Source organism: Scomber scombrus, chromosome 2 (assembly GCF_963691925.1).
Source record: "Scomber scombrus chromosome 2, fScoSco1.1, whole genome shotgun sequence".
Lineage (NCBI taxonomy): Eukaryota > Metazoa > Chordata > Actinopteri > Scombriformes > Scombridae > Scomber > Scomber scombrus.
Window position 1 is genome coordinate 779,110 of NC_084971.1, and position 24,217 is coordinate 803,326.

The 24,217-nt window shown below is 39.0% G+C and overlaps 3 protein-coding genes across 3 annotated transcripts; 2 read left to right on the forward strand and 1 right to left on the reverse strand.

The window, feature by feature from the left end:
• Positions 1-247: 247 nt before the first annotated feature.
• asb5b (ankyrin repeat and SOCS box containing 5b) lies at positions 248-12,550 on the reverse strand. Its single transcript, XM_062428104.1, has 7 exons — positions 12,407-12,550; positions 7,752-7,831; positions 4,019-4,126; positions 3,671-3,824; positions 3,257-3,391; positions 1,529-1,720; positions 248-1,315 (listed from the first exon to the last, which is right to left on the reverse strand). Exons 1-7 carry the CDS (start codon positions 12,525-12,527, stop codon positions 1,188-1,190), a joined length of 918 nt encoding a protein of 305 aa, XP_062284088.1. The 5' UTR covers positions 12,528-12,550; the 3' UTR covers positions 248-1,187.
• Positions 12,551-16,207: 3,657 nt separating this feature from the next.
• On the forward strand, positions 16,208-21,135 carry spcs3 (signal peptidase complex subunit 3). The gene is made up of 5 exons (XM_062428105.1): positions 16,208-16,605; positions 17,231-17,304; positions 18,609-18,685; positions 19,329-19,444; positions 20,843-21,135. The coding sequence occupies exons 1-5, from the start codon at positions 16,463-16,465 to the stop codon at positions 20,973-20,975; spliced, it is 543 nt and encodes a 180-aa protein (XP_062284089.1). The 5' UTR covers positions 16,208-16,462; the 3' UTR covers positions 20,976-21,135.
• Positions 21,136-22,748: 1,613 nt separating this feature from the next.
• On the forward strand, positions 22,749-23,872 carry tmem187 (transmembrane protein 187). Its single transcript, XM_062435847.1, has one exon. The coding sequence runs from the start codon at positions 22,806-22,808 to the stop codon at positions 23,589-23,591; it is 786 nt and encodes a 261-aa protein (XP_062291831.1). The 5' UTR covers positions 22,749-22,805; the 3' UTR covers positions 23,592-23,872.
• Positions 23,873-24,217: the final 345 nt, after the last annotated feature.

Consider the following 24,217-nt stretch of genomic DNA (forward strand, 5'->3'; position numbering starts at 1 on the left):
GTTTATTGTATAGCGGCGCATGTTCACTTAGTCACTTGCCACTAATATTATAGCAGATATGAATTGTTGTGGGAAGAGAAATAGGAGGTCTGTCTTATTAATCAATGTCATTCTTTTAAGTGGTGGGGATTAATTATGAGGGTTGTGTCTCAGAGGAAACGCCAAGCAGGGAATGACGATTGGAATATACACACATAACAGAATATGAAATAATGAAGAATAAACAGGCAGTGTGGAGGTGGGAAAATATATTAATATAAATAAAGAATTATAATAACAACAATAAATGGTTGTAGAGAGTTGTCCATGTCAATTCTGATGATAATTTCAACACAATGAGAATATTGCAGGATGAGCATTTGGACATTAGGTGTGTTCAGTACATTTTAGCACATCTTCAGACCTAACAGTAGTCTGTCACTTCTCAGACATCATTTAACACATAAGCATTAGACAAAATGCTTTAGGAAAACATCCCTTAATAATACATCAAACATCACAGTAAAATAATTTGTAGTTTATGGCCTGGATGAGTCTTCCAAAACCACTCACTAAATGTGTTTTTAATCCTGCAGTCAACCACAATTTATCATTCACACAATGATTCTCTTGATAAATTACTTTTTAAAACTGTTGACACAATACATAAACAGTGTAGAGACTGAGATGCATTCAGATAAACAGGCCACTAGCAAACCTAAAGTGTAACCCTCATTCATGCTCACTGCTGTGACACTGGCTGCCTGCTGGAGAGGTCACTGAGTTCACATCACAGATTATTTAATGTTTTTTATATATACATACAGATACTTGAGGGACAGTTTTTACAATGTAAATAATGTCCAATATTCACAAAATGAAGTTGTGCCAGAATGAGCTCTAAATTGAGATTAGTTGTCAATACAATATCATACAAAGAAAAGTATCATGTCCTATTAAATAAAACTTTAAAATAAAATTGTGGCAATTTTGGAACACAAAGGCAACGTCCCAGAGTAGTGAGTGCACCGGAGTGAATGTTCAGTATTGTTTAGTGTGATGATGTTGTAGTAGTCAAACTCCTCTATACAGTTTAAACCACAGTTATGATATGTTAACATGAAATGTGGTAAATATTTAAAAGTTCAAGACATGGCATCTGTGTTTCAGTTGTTTTTCACTGTCATGCGGCAGGTGTGCCCATTATCCTATGTGTGCTCCAGGTAGTGAGTAAGGCGGGAGGGGAGAGGGAGGAGGGGGAGAAGTTTTTCTCTGGATCGACCAAGCAGATTCCTGATCTGGAGACGACACAACTGGGAGAGACTCCTCGGTGAAACTAGAGAGAGAGAGGGGGAGAGAGAGAGACAGAGAGAGAGAGAGAGAGAGAGAGAGAGAGAGAGAGAGAGAGAGAGAGAGAGAGAGAGAGAGAGAGAGAGAGAGAGAGAGAGATAGAGAGAATGAGTTCCTCTTACTGTTATGCAGCTCAGCTTGAATTTTAACTGCTTCTAAGCATCACTAGAATCACTGCAGTAGAAGATAGTAGAAGTACCTTCAAATAACCTTAGCAGCTGTTGTGTTTTTCCACCTGGAGGTGCGAGCTCCACAGGTCGTTGGTTGTTGTTGTCTCTGAGGTTGATGTCAGCTCCGTTGTCCAGTAACACTGACACCTGATCATCACTGTCCTGTCTGACAGCTGCATGGAGAGGGCTGTCATTTCCTCTGCCTATATTAACATTGGCTCCTACAGAAGAGAAAAGAAGAGAAGAGAAGAGGTTCGACACCATGTTGTAATATTTACACTCTGTTTTAGAAGACCCACTTCCTTTTTTTTTGTTCCTCCTATTGAGCCAGATGCTCATTTTGGCCTGATCTATCAAATAATTAACCACGGAGACACATCTTTGCAGCACTGAGTCTGGGACCAAAACTGAAAACTCCCTCCTCTAACATTTTTCCTACATCAGTGAGCCACTGCTACAACATAGCCTGGGACAGCTGAGCCACATGTGGGCATGTCATTTTCTTGCAGTATTCTTTTGGGCACTGGGTGGCTGGTTGGCAGTTGGTGCATCTGCGCAGGGTTGTATATTTTGGGGGCATGTGTGACAGGACATGGTAGGCACAGGTCAGTGGAACACACATTTCTCACCAGACCAGAAAGAAAGAAACACCCTACAGCTTGCAGGACAGGAAACCAAAAACTGGTATGTTCATCACAGACTTGTACAACTAACTACGAGGTAAAAAGCAACTACTCACTGGTAAATCGGTTATTTGGGTCTGTGTAAGATCTCACCAAGCCTACTTGTGTTCTAATGCCAACTGGAAAATTGGAATTGGGACACAACCTGCACTACACTACAGAGAAACGGCTCCTATGTGTAACATATCCTGTACAGAATTACTGATTGAAAATAGACATGTTTAAGTAACCACTGCTTCTCAGAGACTGTGATAGGTGGAAATGGAAGAGGTAATGTACTAGGAATAAATAAAAAACTGAATAGAATGGTAGCTGCATGTTAGTGCTGTTCTGGGTTGTAGTATCATCTTTAGTTGTTGTGGGTGGTCAGCATCGCACCTTTAGTTTAATGCTGTATTATACAAATGTAAAAACACTAACTTGGCTGTGAGCACAAACATTACAATGGATACTAACATGAGTTTTAGAATTCAGTTATTATGGCGATGCATTGAACATCCAGAGTTTCAGAGTTGAAACAGTCTGAATACTTTTAACAGGTTATTTCCCAGCAGAGTCCAGAAACACTTGTAGAACACTTGTGGGAAACAGCCACAGCTTAGTTGCTGGACTGCTGCAGACATCTCATCAAAGGAGATGATGGAATCTAGCGAAACTGTCTGTGGTTCTGTCAGCTGAGGCAGTCTCTCCAGGAACATACTGACAGACCCAGAGTCACAGGCCACTGTAATAGTCTATGGCCAGTCTTCTCATCTCTGATGGATCAATTATAATGGCTGTGTTTGGAAGCTTGAGATGCATCAGCTCTCTGACTTTTCTCCCCTACTTAAAGAAGAGGGATGTTGGATCATATTTGTCTTTAATGGTGAAGATTTGAGCTCTAATTAGAGCCCCCAATCAGAAGAAAAGAAGTCATATGGCAAAAGAGTGTAATAACAAGCGTATAACAGCATTATGCGCTATCTCACTGTGCAGCTGGACAGGAAGACGCTATGTAATATTTTGTGTTATCAACATTTTACCTGGGAAATGTGTGTGTGTGTTCCTGTGTGCAGTAGAATCCAGCAGACACACCTCTGTGCAGCAGAATCTTTGAGCAGGCTGTGTGCCGGTGTAGACAGCTCACGTAGAGAGGGGAGCCCAAATGGGATACTTCATAATCTGGATCTACTCCATGAGACAGCAGGGACTCTACACACTGGCTGTTACCTATTACATACACACACACGTTTAAAGAAAGACATTATCTTATACATGTTTTCACCATTTCTATTGTAGTTAGAGATTACAACAACATGACCTCTCAGGTGTAGCTCCCCTGACTGATCTGATTTATCTTTTTATAATGCCACCATGCAAAAGTTACTCACTTCATACAAATGAACCAAAATCTGGTTACTAGAGATCCAAATATAGCCACACATAAGCGCTGCTTACTGGACTGTTCAGTTATATTCTGGACACTAAATTCCTGCTCCTTGTATTTACCTCTCTTGCAGGCTTCATGCAGAGCTGAGGGGAAGTGTGTGTATGGTGTGTTTGTGTGTGCCCCATTCTGCAGCAAAATATCCATACAACCAACACTCCCAGAGGCACAACAGTTGTACAGAGGAGTTATACCATCAATGGTAGCAGCATTCACCTGTAAACACACAGACTGATTAGAGCAAAACTAACAGTCTATATGAACCTGTATAGCTTAGCTACATATATGTAGCTATACAAATGATGCATAAGTACAAGTGACACTCAGAAGTGGTTTAATAATACTGCTAATGTGCCAGATGGTCGACACAGAAATGATATAATAATGCTGATGATAAGAAGAATATTTACATAAGCTCCAGCATGTATTAATGCTCTGACACAGGCAACATGTCCTGACAGGCAGGCTTCATGTAGAGGGGTCACATGGTCGATGGTGACAATGTTGGCGTGGTAGCCCTGAAAATAAAAGCACACATTAGATGAGAGGCACATTGCCTTGTTCTAATCACTGTCGGATTTGAATGAATTTTGAGGAAATTATTGTTTATTGTTTCTGCTTATTTTACTGTAAAGCACTTTGGTAAGCCATGGCTGTTTTAAATGTGCTATATAAATAAAGATGACATTGACATTGACATTGACATTGTAGTGTTGATAAGTTGGAATACTGTCACATTATCCAGAGTTCTCTCTTCATGGCATGAATTCTGGTCTAGTATGAAAAAGACATCTTGCTTTTATGTAATACTGGTTTTAATGTTCACCAATAAGAACAGGCAAACATTATCAGAGCACAAAGTTTTTATAGCCATGATTAAGAATAGATTACTTATTTATGTGAAACAGGAAACACATAATCATGCAAAATGTCTCACATACAAGCTGAATAGTTCCCATTCTGTAACTCAGTGACACTGCTTGAATTTTACATATTTTCCATAGAAGTATAATTTGGTCTTCTCTCACTTACAATACTGTGTCACAGTGTAACACACACCATTTGTACTTTTGTGACCTCAAATTGAAACAGACGTGAATTTGACTCATCTCTTACTGACGAGGAAGGAAACATTACCAAGAATTGCATTTTAAATGGTATTTGGTACAAAGCTTGTAAGCTACTGGTTATTTTTAGTAAATTGAAAATAGCTTTCGGTCTCATATTTAGAGGTTTAGTAATGAAATTCAGAGTAATGTATGAGACATGAATATCGTAATGTCTTGCCTGTTAAAAAATATAATAAAATAACTGTGTTATTCTTCTTTTATCAAAAAGTAAAATTCCAAATTTTGATTGATTGTAGAATTAATCAAAGGTGGAAAAACCATAAAAAGACACTTTTGAGAAACAGTTTTAATTAATTACATTTTGTAACATGGAAAAACAATTTCAATCATGAGCAGTCATTCAGTTTAATAACACTGACCAAGACAGTCCACAGGTTCATTTGACACCCTATCTCCTGAGCCAAGTTAACAGAGCCTCTAATGGCCTACTGCTGAGTGATGGAAACACATTTGTAAGTACCTGTCTGAGTCTGGCCTGTTGTGTTCCCATCTCAACATCTTCATCTTTCTCATTAAAATAACCTTTTGTGCTCTCCGCCCACTAGTGTCTCTCTCCCTGTGTGTGAGTTTCAGGGTTAGCGTCAGGTGTGTGGTTGCCATCAATAATCTAATCATCTGCTCACTACTTAGACCAAGCTCAAACTCTCAGATTCTCACCAGATTGTAGATGCAGCTCCGTTGTCAGTCTCTCTCCAGCCATTACTCAGTCTGTCCTGTTGGGTATATTGGTGTACTAATACCTGTTTCTCTCTCCGGACCTTTGCCTTGACTCCTGCCTCTAGCTCCAGCCCTCACCTGCCTGTTGTCAGTCCTGGACCAAGCCTCAATAAGTTCAGTGCTGAACCCAGTACTCTTCAAAGTGACTGTTTAGAGTTTTTCTGAAATAGTTCTTTGTGTCTGTGTCAATAACTCCTTTAACTACTTAATCAACCATTGTTGACTGTTTGATGGCATACAAAACTGCATGTCATAGCAACCCATTTCTGTCAGCCCTCCAACCTGTTGAACCATATCTCCAACATCCTCTGGTCACCTATACATGACAACATATGAAGCGTTAGGTCAATTCAAGCCCATCCAAAGAGCTGTTGTTGCAACAACAATTCTGCAGCTCCTCTCTCCATTAAAGGATGTAAACACTCCACACTATGGGAGTCTTACTGTGGAACGTTCCCATCAGAAGGTTGATCCTGGTCTCTGTCAACCGAGGCATCTACATCAAGTTCTGCTTTAAGATAGCCGGGCACTTTTCCAACCGACCTTAGTGATATGCAATAAATAATGATGAGAGACACTAATAGCCCCCTTATCTTTAACGTCATTCACTACCCAATCCATGCAGTTCATGTTTTGGGCAGGACCCCAACTCCAACTCAGTCCAAGCCTGATATTTGTCCTGTTTGTCACTTGAGTTGCCGTCTCCAAATGCAGCTTGGTTACCCAGCCTGAGAACTTGGTATCAGCAGATGCAGTCAGTGCTAATACAAAGGCAAAGTCAATTTATTAACATCCAGAGCAGTTTACCAACCACAATAGACAACCAGCTGTCCTCAGTGAAAACAAAAGTGTATTGTCAATGCCACTTGATAATGTTTAGGTAAACTGATAATTTGCTAATCTGTACATAACAAGGCAAAATAATTTATATCTGCAGTGTGAAACTTTTGTCTCCCCCTTCTGGTAGTGAGAGTAAATAGTAGTTACCTGGGTGTAACTAACGACAGAGTGTCACAGCCCCCATGAAGTGACTTGTTTCACTGTCAGAATTTGATCCATGCAGCCCAATAACATTTGGAAAGTCTAGAAGAGCCTGTCTATTCTGCATCCCATGAACCTGTCATTTATGTACATATTTATGTTTTTGGCTGGAGCCATGACCATTACCACCAGAGCAGTGATGAGGGTGGTGCTGCCCAGTTTTACTACACAAAAAACAAAGAAGAAGACCTTAATTTATAAAGTGTTGAACTGAAGCAGACAGCGAGTGGCCCCTATATGCCTCTACACTGCATTACTTTCAGTAAAAAGATCTCTCAATCTTTGCCATTCACTCTATAGGTCTGTTCAGATGTTGGATCTTTTGCTTTCACAAATTGATTATTTATGATGGAGACACGCGACAAGGGCACTCAAAACAAGAGCAACGCTGTCATGGTGCACATTCGCTGTGATCCATCTGTTTTTTTTGAACATGTCCACAGCACACTGAGATGGAAACTTTTCAGTTTTTTGAAATGCAGCAAGTGCACCTCAGGTCATGTGACCGTGCCTAAGACATTTGGTAAAATAAAGCAAGCAAACATAAAACTGGAAAAATATTTATATTTTACTCCAATCAAAGAGGACATTGATACTCAAATCAAATGCATACAGTGCACATTGCAACCAGTACAATTGTTTCAGTGCTGTAACTAATGTGCTTCAAAAGCTTATTTAGGCTATGAATTACATTTTCACAACAGTATGCCTTCTTGTTCATTTGTTAAGCAGTAGGAAAATTATGTATTTTTCTTATTTATTGTTAAATATGGATTTGGGCATGGAACATGTGCCACAACGATGTTCACATTCCTATTGGCAGCTTGCTGTTACTGTCCTGTACACTCGTAGTTTTGGGTAACTGAACGAAAAAGCTTGTATGTAATCCCACAAGCACTAGTGAGCAGATTGGGTTTTGAATTATACTGCCACCCTGTGGTTCAAACAAACTATAGTTACTCCACAAAAATTTAGTGTGTCTCTGGTCTATCTACTGCTACACATAAACACACAATAAACACACACACACACACACACACACACACACACACACACACACACACACACACACACACACACACACACACACACACACACACACACACACACACACACACACACCTTTTGTCCCCCACATTTCTGAAATGACCCCCTGTTCATGTGCAATGTTGTCAACTGTGTAGTCAACATTAAGAATCTAAAATAATGCAATACGCATTCAAATGACGTCCTTTTCTCTGTGTGTAGTTATTACCTGGGCCAGCAGAGTGCGCAGCGCCAGCAATCGACCCTGAGAAGCTGCTTCATGAAGAGGGGAGCGATCTGCCCACGACCCTGGAACAACAGACAGAGAGACACTGAGTGAACTGTCTGATGTTGGACATTGAATAGTAAACAGCCACAACACAAAATGTTTTGGTTGACAGCGTACATATCCAGAAATGATCCTTTTCACCTGGCACAGAATCTTTTGCTTAGCAGTCATGATTTCCAGGATACTGACATACCAACTATGAAGGCAAGTGCTCCAGGTTCAGTTGTACCAAGTACATCATTTCTTTACTGATTTTCACAACATATAATTGCAATAGCTTCACATTTCAAAAAAATGTTTCACCATTTTATTGTTTTTCTGCTACAACAACTATATCATAAATATTTAGACATCTAGATGAATGTCAGTCACATTAAAAGTGGACCACAAAGATCTCGTTTTTAGTGCTGAAATGATTAGTCAACAACTTGTTCGAGTCAGTTCACTGCTTATCATTTATTAAGCAAACACTGGTTACTGCCTGTTTGTTCATACAAACAAAACAAATGATATGAACACGTCACCTGCTTGGACTATTGGCATTTTCTGACACTGTAGCAGACAGCCGTGGACACAGTGACTGAGATCAATGAGCAGCGGCAATTTGCAGGTGGTTTTAATTTGCCACCAGGATTTTATTTATCTATAAGCAAAAAGAACATGACTAAAGGCCTAAAATATCTACATATAACAGAAGCTGAAGCAGGATGTCAGCACTGCTCCTTGTGGTTATATTTTGGTCTCAACAGGTGTGACAGAAGTAGCTACACTTCAGTATACACCACATAAACACATATCATATCTACAACACACCCATATCTCCGTCTCCCCATGGTCCATCCAACCACTGGTAGATATAAGACATTTTAAATGAAAGCAGGAGTGAAAAGCCGTCCACACCTCCTGTTTGTCCTTATGTCGAGTCTGTTAAACTGGAAGATCATGTTACTAGCTAGCCACACTGAACACTGACAACAGACTGCAACTGAAACTAAAAATAACCACTAACTTGCTTACTAGCTAACTGAGTAACTAGCTGGATAGATGTCTGGCTGCTTGTATCACAGGTAGAACTAACTGATGGAACTAATCTGCTTAACCAGCAGGCCCACAGTGTTGCTCATCGCCTCAGCCATTGAACCCCATCCTGCCGTCACATATTAAAATGACCAATGAGGTCATTTCTGTCCCTGGCTTCCTCTGGGTGGAACAGTGCAGCAGCCATTTTGAAAAGGTCATCAGCAACAGCATCAACAGAGATGGCCACAGAGGGCATTTCTACCCCTCCTTTATTTGGCACATTAACTACCTGTCTCAATATTATCCTCTTTATCTTTGTGACACATCATTTTTCTCTCTTTAAATAATTTCTAGTATTTTCTTCCCTTTATACATTTGTCTTCACGACTTGTTAATGTCCCTCTATTTTCTATGATTGTTTACACAAGACTGCATGTTGTCACTTTATTGCAGGACCAGTATATTATTATTATTAGGCAATATTAGAAGTGTCATGACAGCTCTGCCTTTGTTAATTGATGATGATTTGTAAAGATCAACAGATCATTGGGTTTATGCCCTGACAACATTCATCCATTTTCACATTCTGCTTTAAAAGACAGGTTACATGGTACCAAGTGTGATAACATCACCATATTTTTGGGAAGATGTAAGACCATATGCTTTTAATCATTTATTTGAAATGTAATAATAATAACTTAATTCCCCAGTCAATTGGGAACAACCTGTTAAACAGTTTCCTCACCAGCAAAAAGCCAACACCTGCTGTAGATAGTTTTATCCATCCAGCTCGGAGGATGGCTTGTTTTGGTTATGTTGTAGCTCATTGCCTACCTTACTAAGGTAGGACTTTGTGTTTTAATAATGTTTCATAGTCTACAAACTGTAGCCTTTCTGTCAATGACTCATGCATTGTGTACAGAACTCACAAGGAGGGCAGGGAAGCTGGAGGATTCAGTTCTTATGTTTGTCCGTCATCTCTGATTCCAGCAGTGGCCATGGTGACTCAAAGCAAGAGATGCAGGCTACTGTTATAGTGTATATATGTATATATATATATATAGTATATAGTATATAGGTGTTTCTAGCAGCACCCAGAATAAAAGACCAGAAAGGACTTGTAGCCAGTGCATCTCTGTGTGTGTGTATGTGCTGTTGCTCATAGACTACCTTGGTTTTTTACTTTCTTTTTACTTACATGTCAGTTATTAACATGATCAGCCTCTTTTAGTGTAAGTACAGTTCTTTCTCCTTAATTTGTAAATAAATGATTGGTGTTGTACTATTTTTTATTGTTACTCGCCGTCAGTGGAGAAACCTCTACTTATACTCAGCACTGCAACATCCACACTGCTGCATTGTAGCCTCTGCACTGGTCAGTTGACTCTTTAAGCCATTTGTTTCCTATATTTATCCTGAGGTTTTTTTTTTTGCTGTTGCCTGTATCCTGTTCTCACATTGTTTCTCCTGTTCCCTGCAGTCTAGTCTGTCCTGGTCCCTCCCCTGTGTCCTGTCCCTTGTCTCGTTAGTCCCTGCTCTACCTAGCTTCCACAAATTCTGCTCCAGACCTGCTCCTATTCCCAGCAACCAGTACTAGATTCCCCTGCTTAAATGAAAACCTTGTCCTACTGTGTCCCCGTCTCATTGCCTGTGTGTCTGCACTTGGTTTACTCTGCCGCCCATGTAACAAAGGGATTCTTATCAAAAATTGTTACAGAAAAATTATACATTTCTCTTTATGTATTGAAACTGAAAGCAGATAAGGAGTGCACCTGCAGACTCAGTATTATAGATACAGAGTACATAACAGAGAAGCCCAATTCTGTCAATGATTGGTCCATTGATCTCCATCCATTCAGAAACAGACTTCAGGAATATTTTAGGGCATTTTATGCCTTTATTTGAGTTGACAGTAAAGAGCAGACAGGACGTGAAGGGAAGAGAAGAGACACACTACAAAGGTCTGGAACAGTCAGCGTCCTAACCTCTCATCACAGCAGCTCCTCACAAGACATTTCCTACACACCTGTCCTGCTCAGTGATTTGATTGTTCACAATGGACTACAACAACCAGACATATAACCAGGATAGTCAGCTTAGTATAAACTATCAAATCTGAGATGGTGAACAAATTGATATTGTCTCACAATATTTTCCTGTGTAATGTTGAAGTCTGAATAACAAACAGATCCCCTACTTTTAGTGTTTTCTCACTCCCACTGAACCCTCTTTCTGTGTCCCACCCACACACCTTTTCTCTCTGCCACTTCAAGTCTCGCTGTTCATCAATAATTTGCGCATGGTCAGGACATGTGAGCTGTAAGCCTCCACAGCAGTGATGGACGCTGTGGTCCTACAGGCACCCTTAAAAAAAGAGGACTATAATAGCAACTGTATGTATTTCACTGCATTAGTCCAATTATCAGTTGTCTTCATTTCTGCCCAGTCAATATTTGATGTTGATATTTCCAGTACACATATGACTAAAAAGCAGTAGCTAAATTTAAGTAAAGATATTAAAGGGTCTTATCTGCTCCTTTGCTTTGCTGCTGTTGATGCAGCTAAAAACACTTTGCCTGTCCTGAGCAGGCAAGTGTGTATTTGGTTTGAGCAATGGGCATTTGGGACGGTCTTTTTGTAGTATACCAATAAGAACAAGAACATATGCATGAAGTCCTCAGTTTCACAACATTGGGGAATGGGACATTGATCTGTTTCGATTTGTTTCATTATGTAATAAATGATCAAAAATATTACTAGATTAGTTTGCAATCGCATACTAGCCCACATACATATACAGTATAAGTAATGAAAAGATCAACAGAAAACTTAATGGGGATGAAATTAATAAAAATCTGAAATTTGGATTTAGAGGGTAAAAACTTGCTATTATCTACTTAATTTTCTCCTGTTATTTCTGAGACCTACTGTGAATGATAATAGTCACACCATCTAGTAGACTACTCCTTAATTTTATTACCTCCACTAGTGCAAGCTGTTTATTCAATATTTTTCTATTTGTTGCCAATTTTCTATTTAAAAAAAAAAAAAAGTACAGCCTGTTGACACAATTTTTTAAAGGGTGCCTGCATGATTATATCATTCAATCTAGGCCTTCATATATTTACCTCCTGTAGTGGAAGAAGTATTCAGATCATTTACTTAACTGAAAGTACCAAAACAGTGATGCAAAAATACCCCATTAATATTAAAAGCCCAGTATGAAAAATAATAGTCTACTTAAAATCCTGGTTTCATCTGTAACAGTGTGTTGTAGCCTATTTTAACAGCTTGTTATATTGTGTAAAATATGTTCATCTGAAAAGCAGCCTAATTATTCATTTAAACTGTCAATTCAATTTAGAGGAATAGAAAGAACAACATTTCCCCCTTCATTTCTTGGGGTGGAAGTACAAAGTTGCATAAAATTGAAATAATAAGCAAAGTAAAACTATTTCATAATCGTTGCTACTAACAGTAAGTGTACACATAAATACAGCCCACTTCATTACTTATGCAAACTAATGCAAATCAACAGTCAGGGCTCTTATCCTTCACTGTAAAGGTGTACCGACCTTGGCTGGTCAGAATGCCCCAGCAGGCCCTCTTCCTTTCCGGAGCATGTTCAGTTTGCGGGCCGGGCTCAGCGCCCCTTTTCCGGGACACCTCCGCAGCTACAGACGGAGCCTCTGCCATGTTCCCACGGCTGGACCTCACGCGCTTACGTCTCAAACACTGCACCAGCTGAGCGAGAGCCAGCTGACAGGAGAGCCAGTGGGGAGGGCGGCCAGAAACACTGTGATTGGCTGAACGGCTTTGTTGTTGGTGTGTTTAACACACATGACTATCTCACATGCGCGTCCACGTGTGGACATGAGAGCGTCTATTTTCGTCCTTGAAGTCTGGCAGGATTTAACTGTGAATCACATCAAGTCTTACCTGTTATCAGATTCCACTAGATCTCCTCATCACAACACTGTAGTGAAAATGCCAGTGCCAATTCCGAGCCATGATGGCTTTTTGGAGGTGGTGTATTCATTCATTAACATTGTTTAGATCTGTGATTTTCCCAAAAAATGTATCTAAAGCTGGATTACCAACCCCACAAAGCCATTAATGTATGGATGTATTCTAGGATTTGGATACCAGACTCAAAGATGGCACCTATCAACTGAAATGAAACTAGTGCATACAAGAGCATGTAAGGACAGCTGGACCTTCTTGACTGGGGACACTGTAGCATACAATACGTGTGTTATTGTTTGGTTGGTAGTTTGCATAGTACTAGGACAAACAACCGATACGTACTCCTTCCAGATCCAACACAACAATCATTTTCATCATCAATAGGTCTGATAACTATTTTCATTAACAATCAATTGATTGTTCATTATGTCAGGAAAAAGTGAACAAGTGAACATAGTCACATGACTTGTTTTGTCTAACCAACAGTAACAAAAAAAAAAAAAAAAAAAAATCTGATTTTATCATTATGGCCAACTGGGAAAATGAGCAAATAAGATAATAAGAATTTGAGACTTTAGTACTGGTAATTCCTTGGCAATGTTGCATTTACAAAACAACTTAAATAATTAATCAAAATTGTTGCCTGTAGATTTTTGATTTATCATCTAATTATTTCAGCTCTTGAGTGTATAGAGATTTATTGGGGACATACTTTTGGCCTTTTGTCTATTCTGACGAGTGAAGATCATCAATAAAAGTTGATCATCATGGTCAGGCGGGAGGAATTGCTTTAATGAAGGCTACCTGAAGAGGACCACGCTTACAACTGACCCAATCTCATATAAACACCAAATCACCAATATCAGTCCTCCTATCAACTCTCCTTCAGCAAGGCTTGGTATGTATTTGGTATTACACATACACACACACACACACACACACACACGCACACACGCACACACACACACACACACACACACACACACACACACACACACACACACACACACACACACACACACACACACACACACACACACACACACACACACAGCAATGTAATTTAAGCATCTGCTGCTGAACTGTATATATAGATAGGAGCTTCTGACAGCAGCCTCCTAAAAGTAGGTCAAGTCAGCAGCCTCAGTCTGAATTTCATGCATAGCTTGAAAATAGCAGCTTAATTTACAAACGCATACTTAAATGTTTGAGGATCCTGTGAATTCACTTGGAAAATCAAGTCCTTCATATTTCTCAGAGCAGTTCTATGTACCAGGAGACTTTACTTTAACCTCCAGTTATCGTAAATGAATTTGTTGTATTTGGACCATTGTATTTGGTGTGTGGGCTTTTAAGGACTCTGGACTGTAGACTATGGAAAAAGCATGACACTAACTCAACCCTGATCTGATACCTTGGTTCTATTACTTAGCCATGGGTTGTATCAAACTGTGCAAAGATTGTTATGAAGGTAAAGAAAGAAATAAGAAAAGGAGAGATGGCTGCCTGTGTGGGATTTTTTTTGTGGGAAGTCATCAGAAGCACCTTAAAGTTTGATCTAACATTTACAGGGAACCAATGAAGGGAGGCTAGAATTGGTGTAGCATGGTCAAATGATCTTGTTTTAGTAAAAATTCTAGCAAATGTTTGAAGACGTGTAGTACTAGCAATTAGCAGGCCAGAAAATATAACATTACAGTAATCAAATCTGGTTGAAACAAAGACGTGTATCAGAGTCTCTGCATCAGCCATGGACAGGAAATAGTACATTTCAGCAATGTAATGATAATAAGTGAACAAATGTAGTCTTGGTGATTTCAGAAGAGAAGCAAGGATCAAAATGAATGCCAAGTGGAATAAGATAGCTGTTGAGAGTAAGTGTAACATGATCAAACTGGAGTCTAGCTGGGCCAGTGATCAGCATCTCAGTTGTAGTATCATTTCAGTAGTAGTAGTAGTATCATCATTATAGCAGACAAACTGTGTTCTAATAGGAGATAAGTAAGAAATAAACCAAACTTCCTATTCCAAAGGTTTGAAATAGTTAAGATGTTTAATTAAGAATTGCAGCCACCAGAGTTCACCTGGTCAAGGATGGAGACAGAAGAAGCTCATTCTGCAACTTTAATCTTCATTCTTCGATTACAACAAGTGTGGTCTAAAAACATGACGGTAATACTGTTAATTCACTGGAAGGAAGACAATTTGCCATAAAATGTATCCTCAACCACTACAAAATGTAACCATTAGGTGTCAGACTAAAATCCCAAATGAAACTGAAATTGTATGTATGTATGTATGTATGTATGTATGTATGTATGTATGTATGTATGTATGTATGTATGTATGTATGTATGTATGTATGTATGTATGTATGTATGTATGTATGTATGTATGTATGTACGTGTATGTACTGTATGTATGTATGTATGTATGTATGTATGTACGTGTATGTACTGTATGTATGTATGTATGTATGTATGTATGTATGTATGTATGTATGTACGTGTATGTATGTATGTATGTATGTATGTATGTATGTATATATGTATGTATGTATGTATGTACGTGTATGTATGTATGTATGTATGTATGTATGTACGTGTATGTATGTATGTATGTATGTATGTATGTATGTATATATGTATGTATGTATGTACATGTACATGTATGTATGTATGTATGTATGTATGTATGTATGTATGTATGTATGTATGTATGTATGTATGTACGTACGTACGTGTATGTATGTATGTATGTATGTATGTATGTATGTATGTATGTATGTATGTATGTATGTATGTATGTGTATGTATGTATGTATGTATGTACGTGTATGTACTGTATGTATGTATGTATGTATGTATGTATGTACGTGTATGTACTGTATGTATGTATGTATGTATGTATGTATGTATGTATGTATGTATGTATGTATGTATGTACGTGTATGTATGTATGTATGTATGTATGTATGTATGTATATATGTATGTATGTATGTATGTACGTGTATGTATGTATGTATGTATGTATGTATGTATGTACGTGTATGTATGTATGTATGTATGTATGTATGTATGTATGTATATATGTATGTATGTATGTACATGTACATGTATGTATGTATGTATGTATGTATGTATGTATGTATGTATGTATGTATGTATGTACGTACGTACGTGTATGTATGTATGTATGTATGTATGTATGTATGTATGTATGTATGTATGTACTGTACACTGGGGATTGGGACACAGCTAGTATTTTGACCATTTATTATTCTAAATTCTATTGCGTGTGTTTGTCTTTTCTCTGTAAGGAATAAAGTTATTGAAAAAAAAAAACCTTTACTTCTTCCGCTTACTCAGCGCAAGCGTTTGAATGCATTTCCTATTTTCGGTGCTGCGTCAAGGTACCGTTGACACAAACTGGAAGCAAATCCACTTTTCCTACGCAGGAGAGTAAAGGTCTTTAGGAATCGCCGTTTTTGTTTCTCGCACGTACGTTGATTATATTTTGAAACGCCTAACAGGAAATACGTTTACATTCACACAACGTGACGTTTCCCTTTTGTACAGTGCATAGAGCTAACTAGCGCTCATACTGTGTCACATTCATCTACCTGTATTCTTGTCATTCCTGGTCTTATAAGCGCTATCTAAAGATGAATACGGTACTGTCCAGAGCTAACTCTCTGTTCGCCTTCTCTCTGAGCGTCATGGCGGCCTTAACTTTCGGCTGTTTCATCACAACAGCATTCAAAGACAGAAGAGTTCCTGTGGACATCCACGTCGCTAAAGTCATGCTGTAAGATTCATTATCAAAAATTATTTGTGACAGCTGTTAACATTCAGTGCAATATGTATGTGTGAGTACTGTATTTGAGTTAGGCTAATGCACACAAGCAGCACAGGGAGCAGGAAGGAAACGTTACCGTGTAGACAACAGTAGAGTCAGTCAACCCTGATGATGCATTTGGTTTGTTGATTATTTGATTCAATTAAATGCTTTTTGTAGCACAGAATTATACTCAGCAATACTAAATACACATTCAAGTATTGTTTGGGTATTTGCAAGAAAGCTGGGATATCATATTAGCATGAATTATATTATGAGATAAGTGCACTGCTGAAATCATCAGTAAGAACTGGCTTTACACACTGCTAACGGATCAGGGATGTTTTTCAAACAGGTGCATTTTGTTTTTAAAGCAAATTTAGCAAACTCTTCCAGCATGGTTCTGACAACAGAGCATTCAAATCATCTAAACACTGAGTCAATGATTACATTACAACAATGTAATTCATTTTAACAAATAAACTACACGTGTAGATGATTTTGAGCCACTACAGTAGATCCTACATGTTTTCATTCTAAGCAGAACATCATAATCTTGCTTCCTCTGTTCATTTCCTTCTTCTCTGTTCAACAGGAAGAATGTTGATGACTTCACAGGACCCAGAGAGCGCAGTGATCTGGGTTTCATCACCTTTGACCTCTCAGTTGATATCCTTTTCAATACTGTTTTTCAAACATCACATTACTATAGTGTAGTGTATATGTAGGAACAACATGTGTCTGTGTTACAGTCCCATGTTTACCAGCAGCCATCTGTCCCTTTCACTGTACATTTTAAGTTGTAGTTTTAGGGATGTAGTAAAGCACTGGTTTGCCAGGTTCTAATCCTGACTATTCAGTGCCATATTTCCACGTGCATGACTGTTTTGTTCTTTATTTTATTCTTCAGAATTAATTGAATTTGATGTCATGTTCAGCAGTAAGCTCATCTCAGTTTGTGAGTATGGTTGTATGCAAGTAGTGTTATGAGATTGTATTATTTTGAAGGGCCAGTTTGACCAAATTACAGATTCTCTACTTTTACTTTACATTTATGGCTATTGGCAGTGGTATATTTTAAGCAGATGTATTATGGTCATTTCCAGCTCTATATTTTTATTTTTGGACTAGGAAAAGCATAATTGATCCTCTTTTAAATGTCATCCACTGAGGTATTGAAGTATTCAGATCCCTTCACTTTTTACCTGCACCCATAAGCACAAAGTGAAAACATGATTTTAGAATCTTTGGAAATGTATTTAAAATCAAAAACTGAAATCTTTCATTTACACAAGTATTTAAACCCTTTGCTGTGGCACTCCAAGTTGTGGTCAGGTGCATCCTGTTTGCTGTAAATATCAGTGAGATGTATGTATCATCTTAGCAGAATTCCATCAATCAGGCCTTTATGGCAGAGTGGCCAGAAAGAAGCCACTCCTGAGTAAGAGACACATGACAGCCTACTTGGAATTTGCCAAACTGCATTTTAATTTATTCTATAAATTGACATTTTTGTGGTGTAAAATGTCTACATAGTAGGGTGTGCACAAAAAGTTCATTTTTATTCAGAAAGTAATATAGATGATAGCTGCTACATTAGCTGCTTTAAGTCTCGGAAAAAAATGTTTACACTAAATGAGCATCTGCTGCCTCTGTGAGAAGGGCCACACTGAAAATGTTTAACATATAAACATTCTGGGTTATGGAGTGCTGGTTTATCCTTTTAAAATGTAATCTACGATCCAAATTTTGCAAAAAAGCAAAGTCTGTATGCACTGTATATTTCTGAGGTTTCAGCCTCCACTCTGAGCAGTTAATACAATATTTACTTTCCACTGAAGGTCCTAAGAAATTTGGCCTATATCCGAGTTGTATAATTAGAGACTGAGTTTATGTTGTGGTGGATTGGTCCTTGTGTGATGACTACATACATGGTCATGTCTGTACTCTCATTGTTCCTTAACCTTTCTTACATTTGCAGCCAATTTTTGACTGGAATGTTAAACAGCTGTTCCTCTATCTATCTGCAGAGTACGCCACAAAGAGCAATGTATGTATTCAACACACACACACACACACACACACACACACACACACACACACACACACATTAAGCTTAGACTGATATTAGGGCTGCGTGATATCTCAAATTAATTTGGTTAATTTGAATGTGTATTTTTTGCACCATGTGTAGATTTTAAAATTGCACTAAAAGCTTATTTTAAGCAAAAAGTAACATAGATGCTAGCTGCTACATGAGCTGATTTGAGTCCTGTAAAACTGTGATGTGATTACATAACATGTTCACCTGCTGCAGTTTACATGACTGTCATGACTCCACTGATAATGACTCTGCCAGAGTTAAATCGCTGGGAGTCGAGTGGACAGTTTCCAGATTCTGCTTTGTACACTTTGTCTTTACTTGGCGGGTAGCTAATGCTAGTTAGCAGCAGTGTGCAGATATCAAGATGTCTTGTACAGAAACACAAACCGCAGCAGATGAGTTAGTGAGCAGACTTATCTGCTCAATATGTGCTGAAACTCATTATTAAACTGGATGTGATCTACTTAGTTGAAGCATCTGGTACTGGGATAGTCTTTATTTTATTGTATTATTGTATTGTATTGCTTAACCGTCTTAAACATATTCTCCAAGCCTTTATGTTTATGTTGTGTTATGTTGTGTGTGTCAGGCTCTGAACCAGGTGGTGCTGTGGGATAAGATTGTCCTTCGAGGTGAAAATACCAAACTGAACCTCAGAGACATGAAGTCCAAATACTTCTTCTTTGATGATGGAAACGGACTCAGGTGACACACACACACACACACACACACACACACACACACACACACACACACACACACACACTCACACTCACACTCACACTCACACTCACACACACTCACACTCACACTCACTCACTCACTCACTGTCTGCAGCATCTTCAGTTCAGGTTTTGATATCTATCATGTACAAGTCAAATGTGGCCTGACAGTGTTGCTTAATGAAAGATCTGCAGCGATCGAAACATATGGATTCATCTTTTAAGGGCCAATCAGTATTTACTGATACAGTATGAGATGTCAGACTGGACAGTAGTTATTCACACAGTTTTTTGAACAGGCTCTGAGGCCACAATGTAAGAAGAACTAATGAAATGTCTCATGAATGAAATCTAGTAGCAAACCATAGGTATTATGTTGATTTTGAGTTTATTGGAGTTTACTTTATTTGCAAAGGTTAAAATCAAACAAATACACACAAGCAACAAGACAAAAATCAATGTGAAGGGAAAGGAGAAAAGCCTTGTAGGCCTATTGATTACCTCTACCTAAATAATATACATCCATATATGAAAGAAAAACAAAGAAACACATTATGGTTGTTTGCAGCCTTGATGATGCTAGGCTAGTGATCCTCTTACAGTATGTTTATAGTGAGTGTGTTAGCCAGTCAGCCTTTAAAGTGTTTGGTTAGTTCAGTTTGACCTGCAGGAGTTTCTGAAGGCTTGTTTTATGTTTTTCTGCCAAAGAGGAAATACATTCATGACGAGTGAAAACAAATCCAACGTCTCTATTGCAGAAATGGAATATATCAAGCTGCCGAATATCACTGTCTCAGATGATAAGGAGCTTAAAAAGACAAACAGGCAGTATTATAATCGTGGCTGCCAGAGAAAATATTTAGTGAGTGTCATTATACTACGATGTAAGTTCTATTCAGAGAGTATTTTTCCGAAAACAGGTGTTGGGTGATTGTGTCATAATCAGGGTTACCTTATATTCAGGCCTAATATTTTATTACAGGTTTAAATGTTTTTTTTAATAAGGGAGTGACTTCAGCAGTTTGACTGGCATTGCTAATTTGTATGGTAAGGAAAAATTGGGGCAGCTCTAGTTGAGTCAGAGTGAATGACAGAGTTACTTTCAAAATAAGACCTGAAATGATCTGTAATATATTTTCCTCCTTGACATGCATTTTGCTTATGAAACAGACACTGCTTACACAATAATGGAGGAGGCACGTGCACAAGCTGTTTTGCTACAATAATGGAGTAACGATTTTAAGACCATTGTTATTTCACGTAAAAGATCAAATACCTAAACATCAGGGAAGAGCCCTTGTGGGCTTGAGTTGAATGTTACATCTAAGTAAAACGTTTTGTGTAACTGACCTGACTGTCATGTCTGTGTGTCTGTCTCCAGGGCCAATAAGAACATCACTCTGACACTGTCATGGAATGTTGTTCCCAATGCTGGAATCCTGCCTCTTGTGGCTGGAAGTGGACACGTCAGCCTTCCTTTCCCCGAGTCATACGAGACCACCAAGAGCTATTAGATGCATTCAGAGACATACATCCAGCCAGTTTCAACACATACTGTATACACAGACCAATGGAAACAAGCACACAAACTGATGACTCACTCACACCTTACACTGGTCTTTCTCATAGATGTAAATTAATTTTTGGTTTGTAATAAAAGTTGAGATTGGAAAACTTTGTGTGTCTGTATGAGATTTTAAATAAACCAGTATCATGTATACTGATGACAGCACATCATGTCTCAGCCCTCTACATGCAGACACTGTTGGTGTTGGTTTGATGAGAGCTTTTAAACATCATCTGTGTTTAAGACTGGATAGTGTGACACATTGAGAATCTTTACTAATCCTGTTATCAGGGATCAATACAGATGTAATATTCATGCTGAAACTATGACTGAATCTGCTGAGCTACAACAATGGCTAAAATAAGAGCTGATAGAGTCAATGTTACTTATCTAAGTAACAGTAATAGTTTCTGTCAACCGTATCTGGATGTATTGGAAATAGGAAGGCTTAAACTGTTGGCCCCTGGCCCCTGACTCTTCACTGACACATTGTATGTCCTCTCCATTCAGGACATCACAGCTGTTCCTTAACATAGGTTTTTGTCACAGGCCAGAACATGTGGGCTGTATGTGCTTATATCATTTATATATTTAGGGAAATAATCCTCCAGAAAGTTAAAGTACACAGATGTGTTTTTTGTGAAGAATCATCACATACAAACCCTACATTGTTAGGTTGTCTGCTAGAATGCTTCCCACATATACAGTATACTATACTATCTATGCTGATGTCCCACATATACAGTATACTATATATATGTTGATGTCTGCTTCATTCTGGTCACTACATGCACCTTGTGAGGAGGTCTCAGTGAATTACAAGTCTTCTGGACTCTGGACTTCTTTCAGACTGAGGAGCTACTTTTGTTGTCTGTTGTGCTTTACCTACATCTTACTTTCATGTTCTTAACATTATGTTGTTAACTTCCGTCTTTCCATGTCTTTCCATTTGATCTGGCTCCCGAGTCCTGTCTGCTCCTCTCATCTCCCATCTTTTTCTTTCATCTGGACTCCTGCCTTGAAAGTATTGGTGTTGGGTGCTTGGATGGCATGTTTTCAAATCCTTCCACTGCAAGAAAGCTCCAATCAAGCTAAAAGAGTGGATGGAAGGAGATTCAAAAGTGTAAAGAAGTGATCGACAGCTATAGAATGAAGAGGTTTACAACAGTGTTAATGAAAAGTATAATGTTAATCTGTTTTGCTTCATTTTGAGGAGGAGTTCTTACCTGATCAATGTTTTTGGATCACAGGTCATACTCAGTAAGGCAGTATGTTCCCAAACCTTTGCAGTGAATTGTTACATGTTTGGTCATTGTGATATGAAACATGAAACTAAGGAGGACAAATCAGCCAAAAAACATGGTGAGTTTGGTTTTTGTACGTATTGTTGAAGTTTGTGTCCTTTTTGGAAATGGTAATTAACTACTGCTGCAAAGAAAATTTGAGAAAAAAATTGACACGATTGTAGATGCATCAAGGAGATTTCTGGGTTTTGTGGACGTTTCTTAAGAAATAAAGAAAGTGCAGCAGCTGTTGAGAGAAGCTTTAGGTTTCAAATAGAGAAGTTATATCAGACTGGCAAATGTGTGGGGAAGGATTTTATTTTATTTAATCAGTGGAGATTTTAGTTTAAATCCAGTAGATGGTGGTAATGCGACATTTTGGCTGCCAACTGCCACTAAAAACAATGATAAGAAGAAGAAGAATGAACAAGAGGAAGCTGTTTCAACCATTCCAGACATAGTAGTGTAGGAGCTTTCTACACAGAACAGCAGGTATGATGAAGTCAGCGCTGCTGCACGTGTTGGTGCCGTGTGTGCTGTGTGTCAGCTTAGCTAACACCAACCTGTTCGATGAAGTGGAGGTGGACCTGTCTTATGAGCATTATGCAGAGAAGACGGTTGATGATATGCCTGCTTTCCTCAGGATGCCCTTTAACTGCCTGGTTAACCTGGGTTATATCTACATGGGACTGTATTGGCTGCTGCAGCACAGGAGCATCAAAGAAGCCAGTCAGAGCAGGTATATGAGGGAAGTGTTCGCACTGATGGCCCTGTTTTACGCACCTGTGCAGTGGACGCGCCTGGCAGTGCTGCGGCGCGCTCCCGCCGTACTTGACCAGTGGTTTACCTTACCGATCTTCGCGTGGGTTCCGGTGTGGATCAGCTTCATTGAAAGCGGGCCGGGGAAGTGGCGCGCGTGGCACGGGGCAGCGCTTGAACTGTGCTCCATCCTCAGCTACGGCCTCGCGCTGGTGCACCCGCAGGGGTTCGAGGTAGCTCTGGGCTGTCATGTCGCCCTCGCACTGTACAAAGGAGCCCGCGTGCAGCTGGTGCACGGAGACAGTCGCTCGCGGGGATTCCTCCTGCTGGCCGTGCTGTCATGCTCCGGGTTCGTGGCCCTGAAGCTGCTGGATCACTGGCTCGCTCAGTACTGGCTGTTCCAGCGGCTCACTGGACACTTCTGGTCCAAAGTATGCGACGTGCTGCAGTTCCACTTCAGCTTTTGTTTCCTGACCACACTGACTCACAGAGCTCATGGAGAGACAGCACGGCAGGAGTGATTAGCTCTATGTTTTCATCATATGGGTTTGTGATGATACAGCTAACACACCTATTCAGATATTCAAATAAAGAAGAAATAAAAATAAGCCAAAAACCCCTCATCTATGATGCATTAAGGTGTTATGCATATAGGAGCATGACAAACAAAGTGAACTTGTTTTCATAGTGGACCCGCTGCCTTAAATCATGACAACAACAGAACCTGCTGAACCTCTGCTACATTACTGCCTTAAATGACATTTATAAGGTGCAGATTTCATTTGAGGTATTACTCATGATATTACTCATGATAAAAATTGTACATTTGATTAAAAAAAAATGAAACACCTTCACACATTTCTCCTCTTTGCATTGCCTTTAATAAAAAGTGTTTTTCTTGTTTATTTAACTTTAATTTAAAACTCTGACATCATCTGGTCAGCTCCAACTCTTGGCTCACACACAGAACAAAGGAATTAGACCCAAAAGGAGTAGATCTATGAATTTGGAAATATTCTGGTGATGCTTGGCCATTTAGGCATTTACCATAGGCTTTTACAGACATACATCACACCATTCATAACATTTTCCATGTTTACTCACATATAAAATGTTATATAATTAAATGAGCACTCTTTTATTAATG

What these genes read in the sequence shown, in the direction of transcription:
- spcs3 (XM_062428105.1), top strand. Translation starts at nt 16,463, where the DNA reads ATGAATACGGTACTGTCCAGAGCTAACTCTCTGTTCGCCTTCTCTCTG. An exon ending in AGTACGCCACAAAGAGCAAT is followed by an intron (nt 18,686 to 19,328) that starts GTATGTATTCAA and finishes TGTGTGTGTCAG; the next exon opens with GCTCTGAACCAGGTGGTGCT. An exon ending in GATGATGGAAACGGACTCAG is followed by an intron (nt 19,445 to 20,842) that starts GTGACACACACA and finishes GTCTGTCTCCAG; the next exon opens with GGCCAATAAGAACATCACTC.
- tmem187 (XM_062435847.1), top strand. Translation starts at nt 22,806, where the DNA reads ATGATGAAGTCAGCGCTGCTGCACGTGTTGGTGCCGTGTGTGCTGTGT.
- asb5b (XM_062428104.1), bottom strand. Translation starts at nt 12,527, where the DNA reads ATGGCAGAGGCTCCGTCTGTAGCTGCGGAGGTGTCCCGGAAAAGGGGC. An exon ending in GGGCATTCTGACCAGCCAAG is followed by an intron (nt 7,832 to 12,406) that starts GTCGGTACACCT and finishes CTGTTGTTCCAG; the next exon opens with GGTCGTGGGCAGATCGCTCC. An exon ending in AAAGATTCTGCTGCACAGAG is followed by an intron (nt 1,721 to 3,256) that starts GTGTGTCTGCTG and finishes TCTCTTCTGTAG; the next exon opens with GAGCCAATGTTAATATAGGC.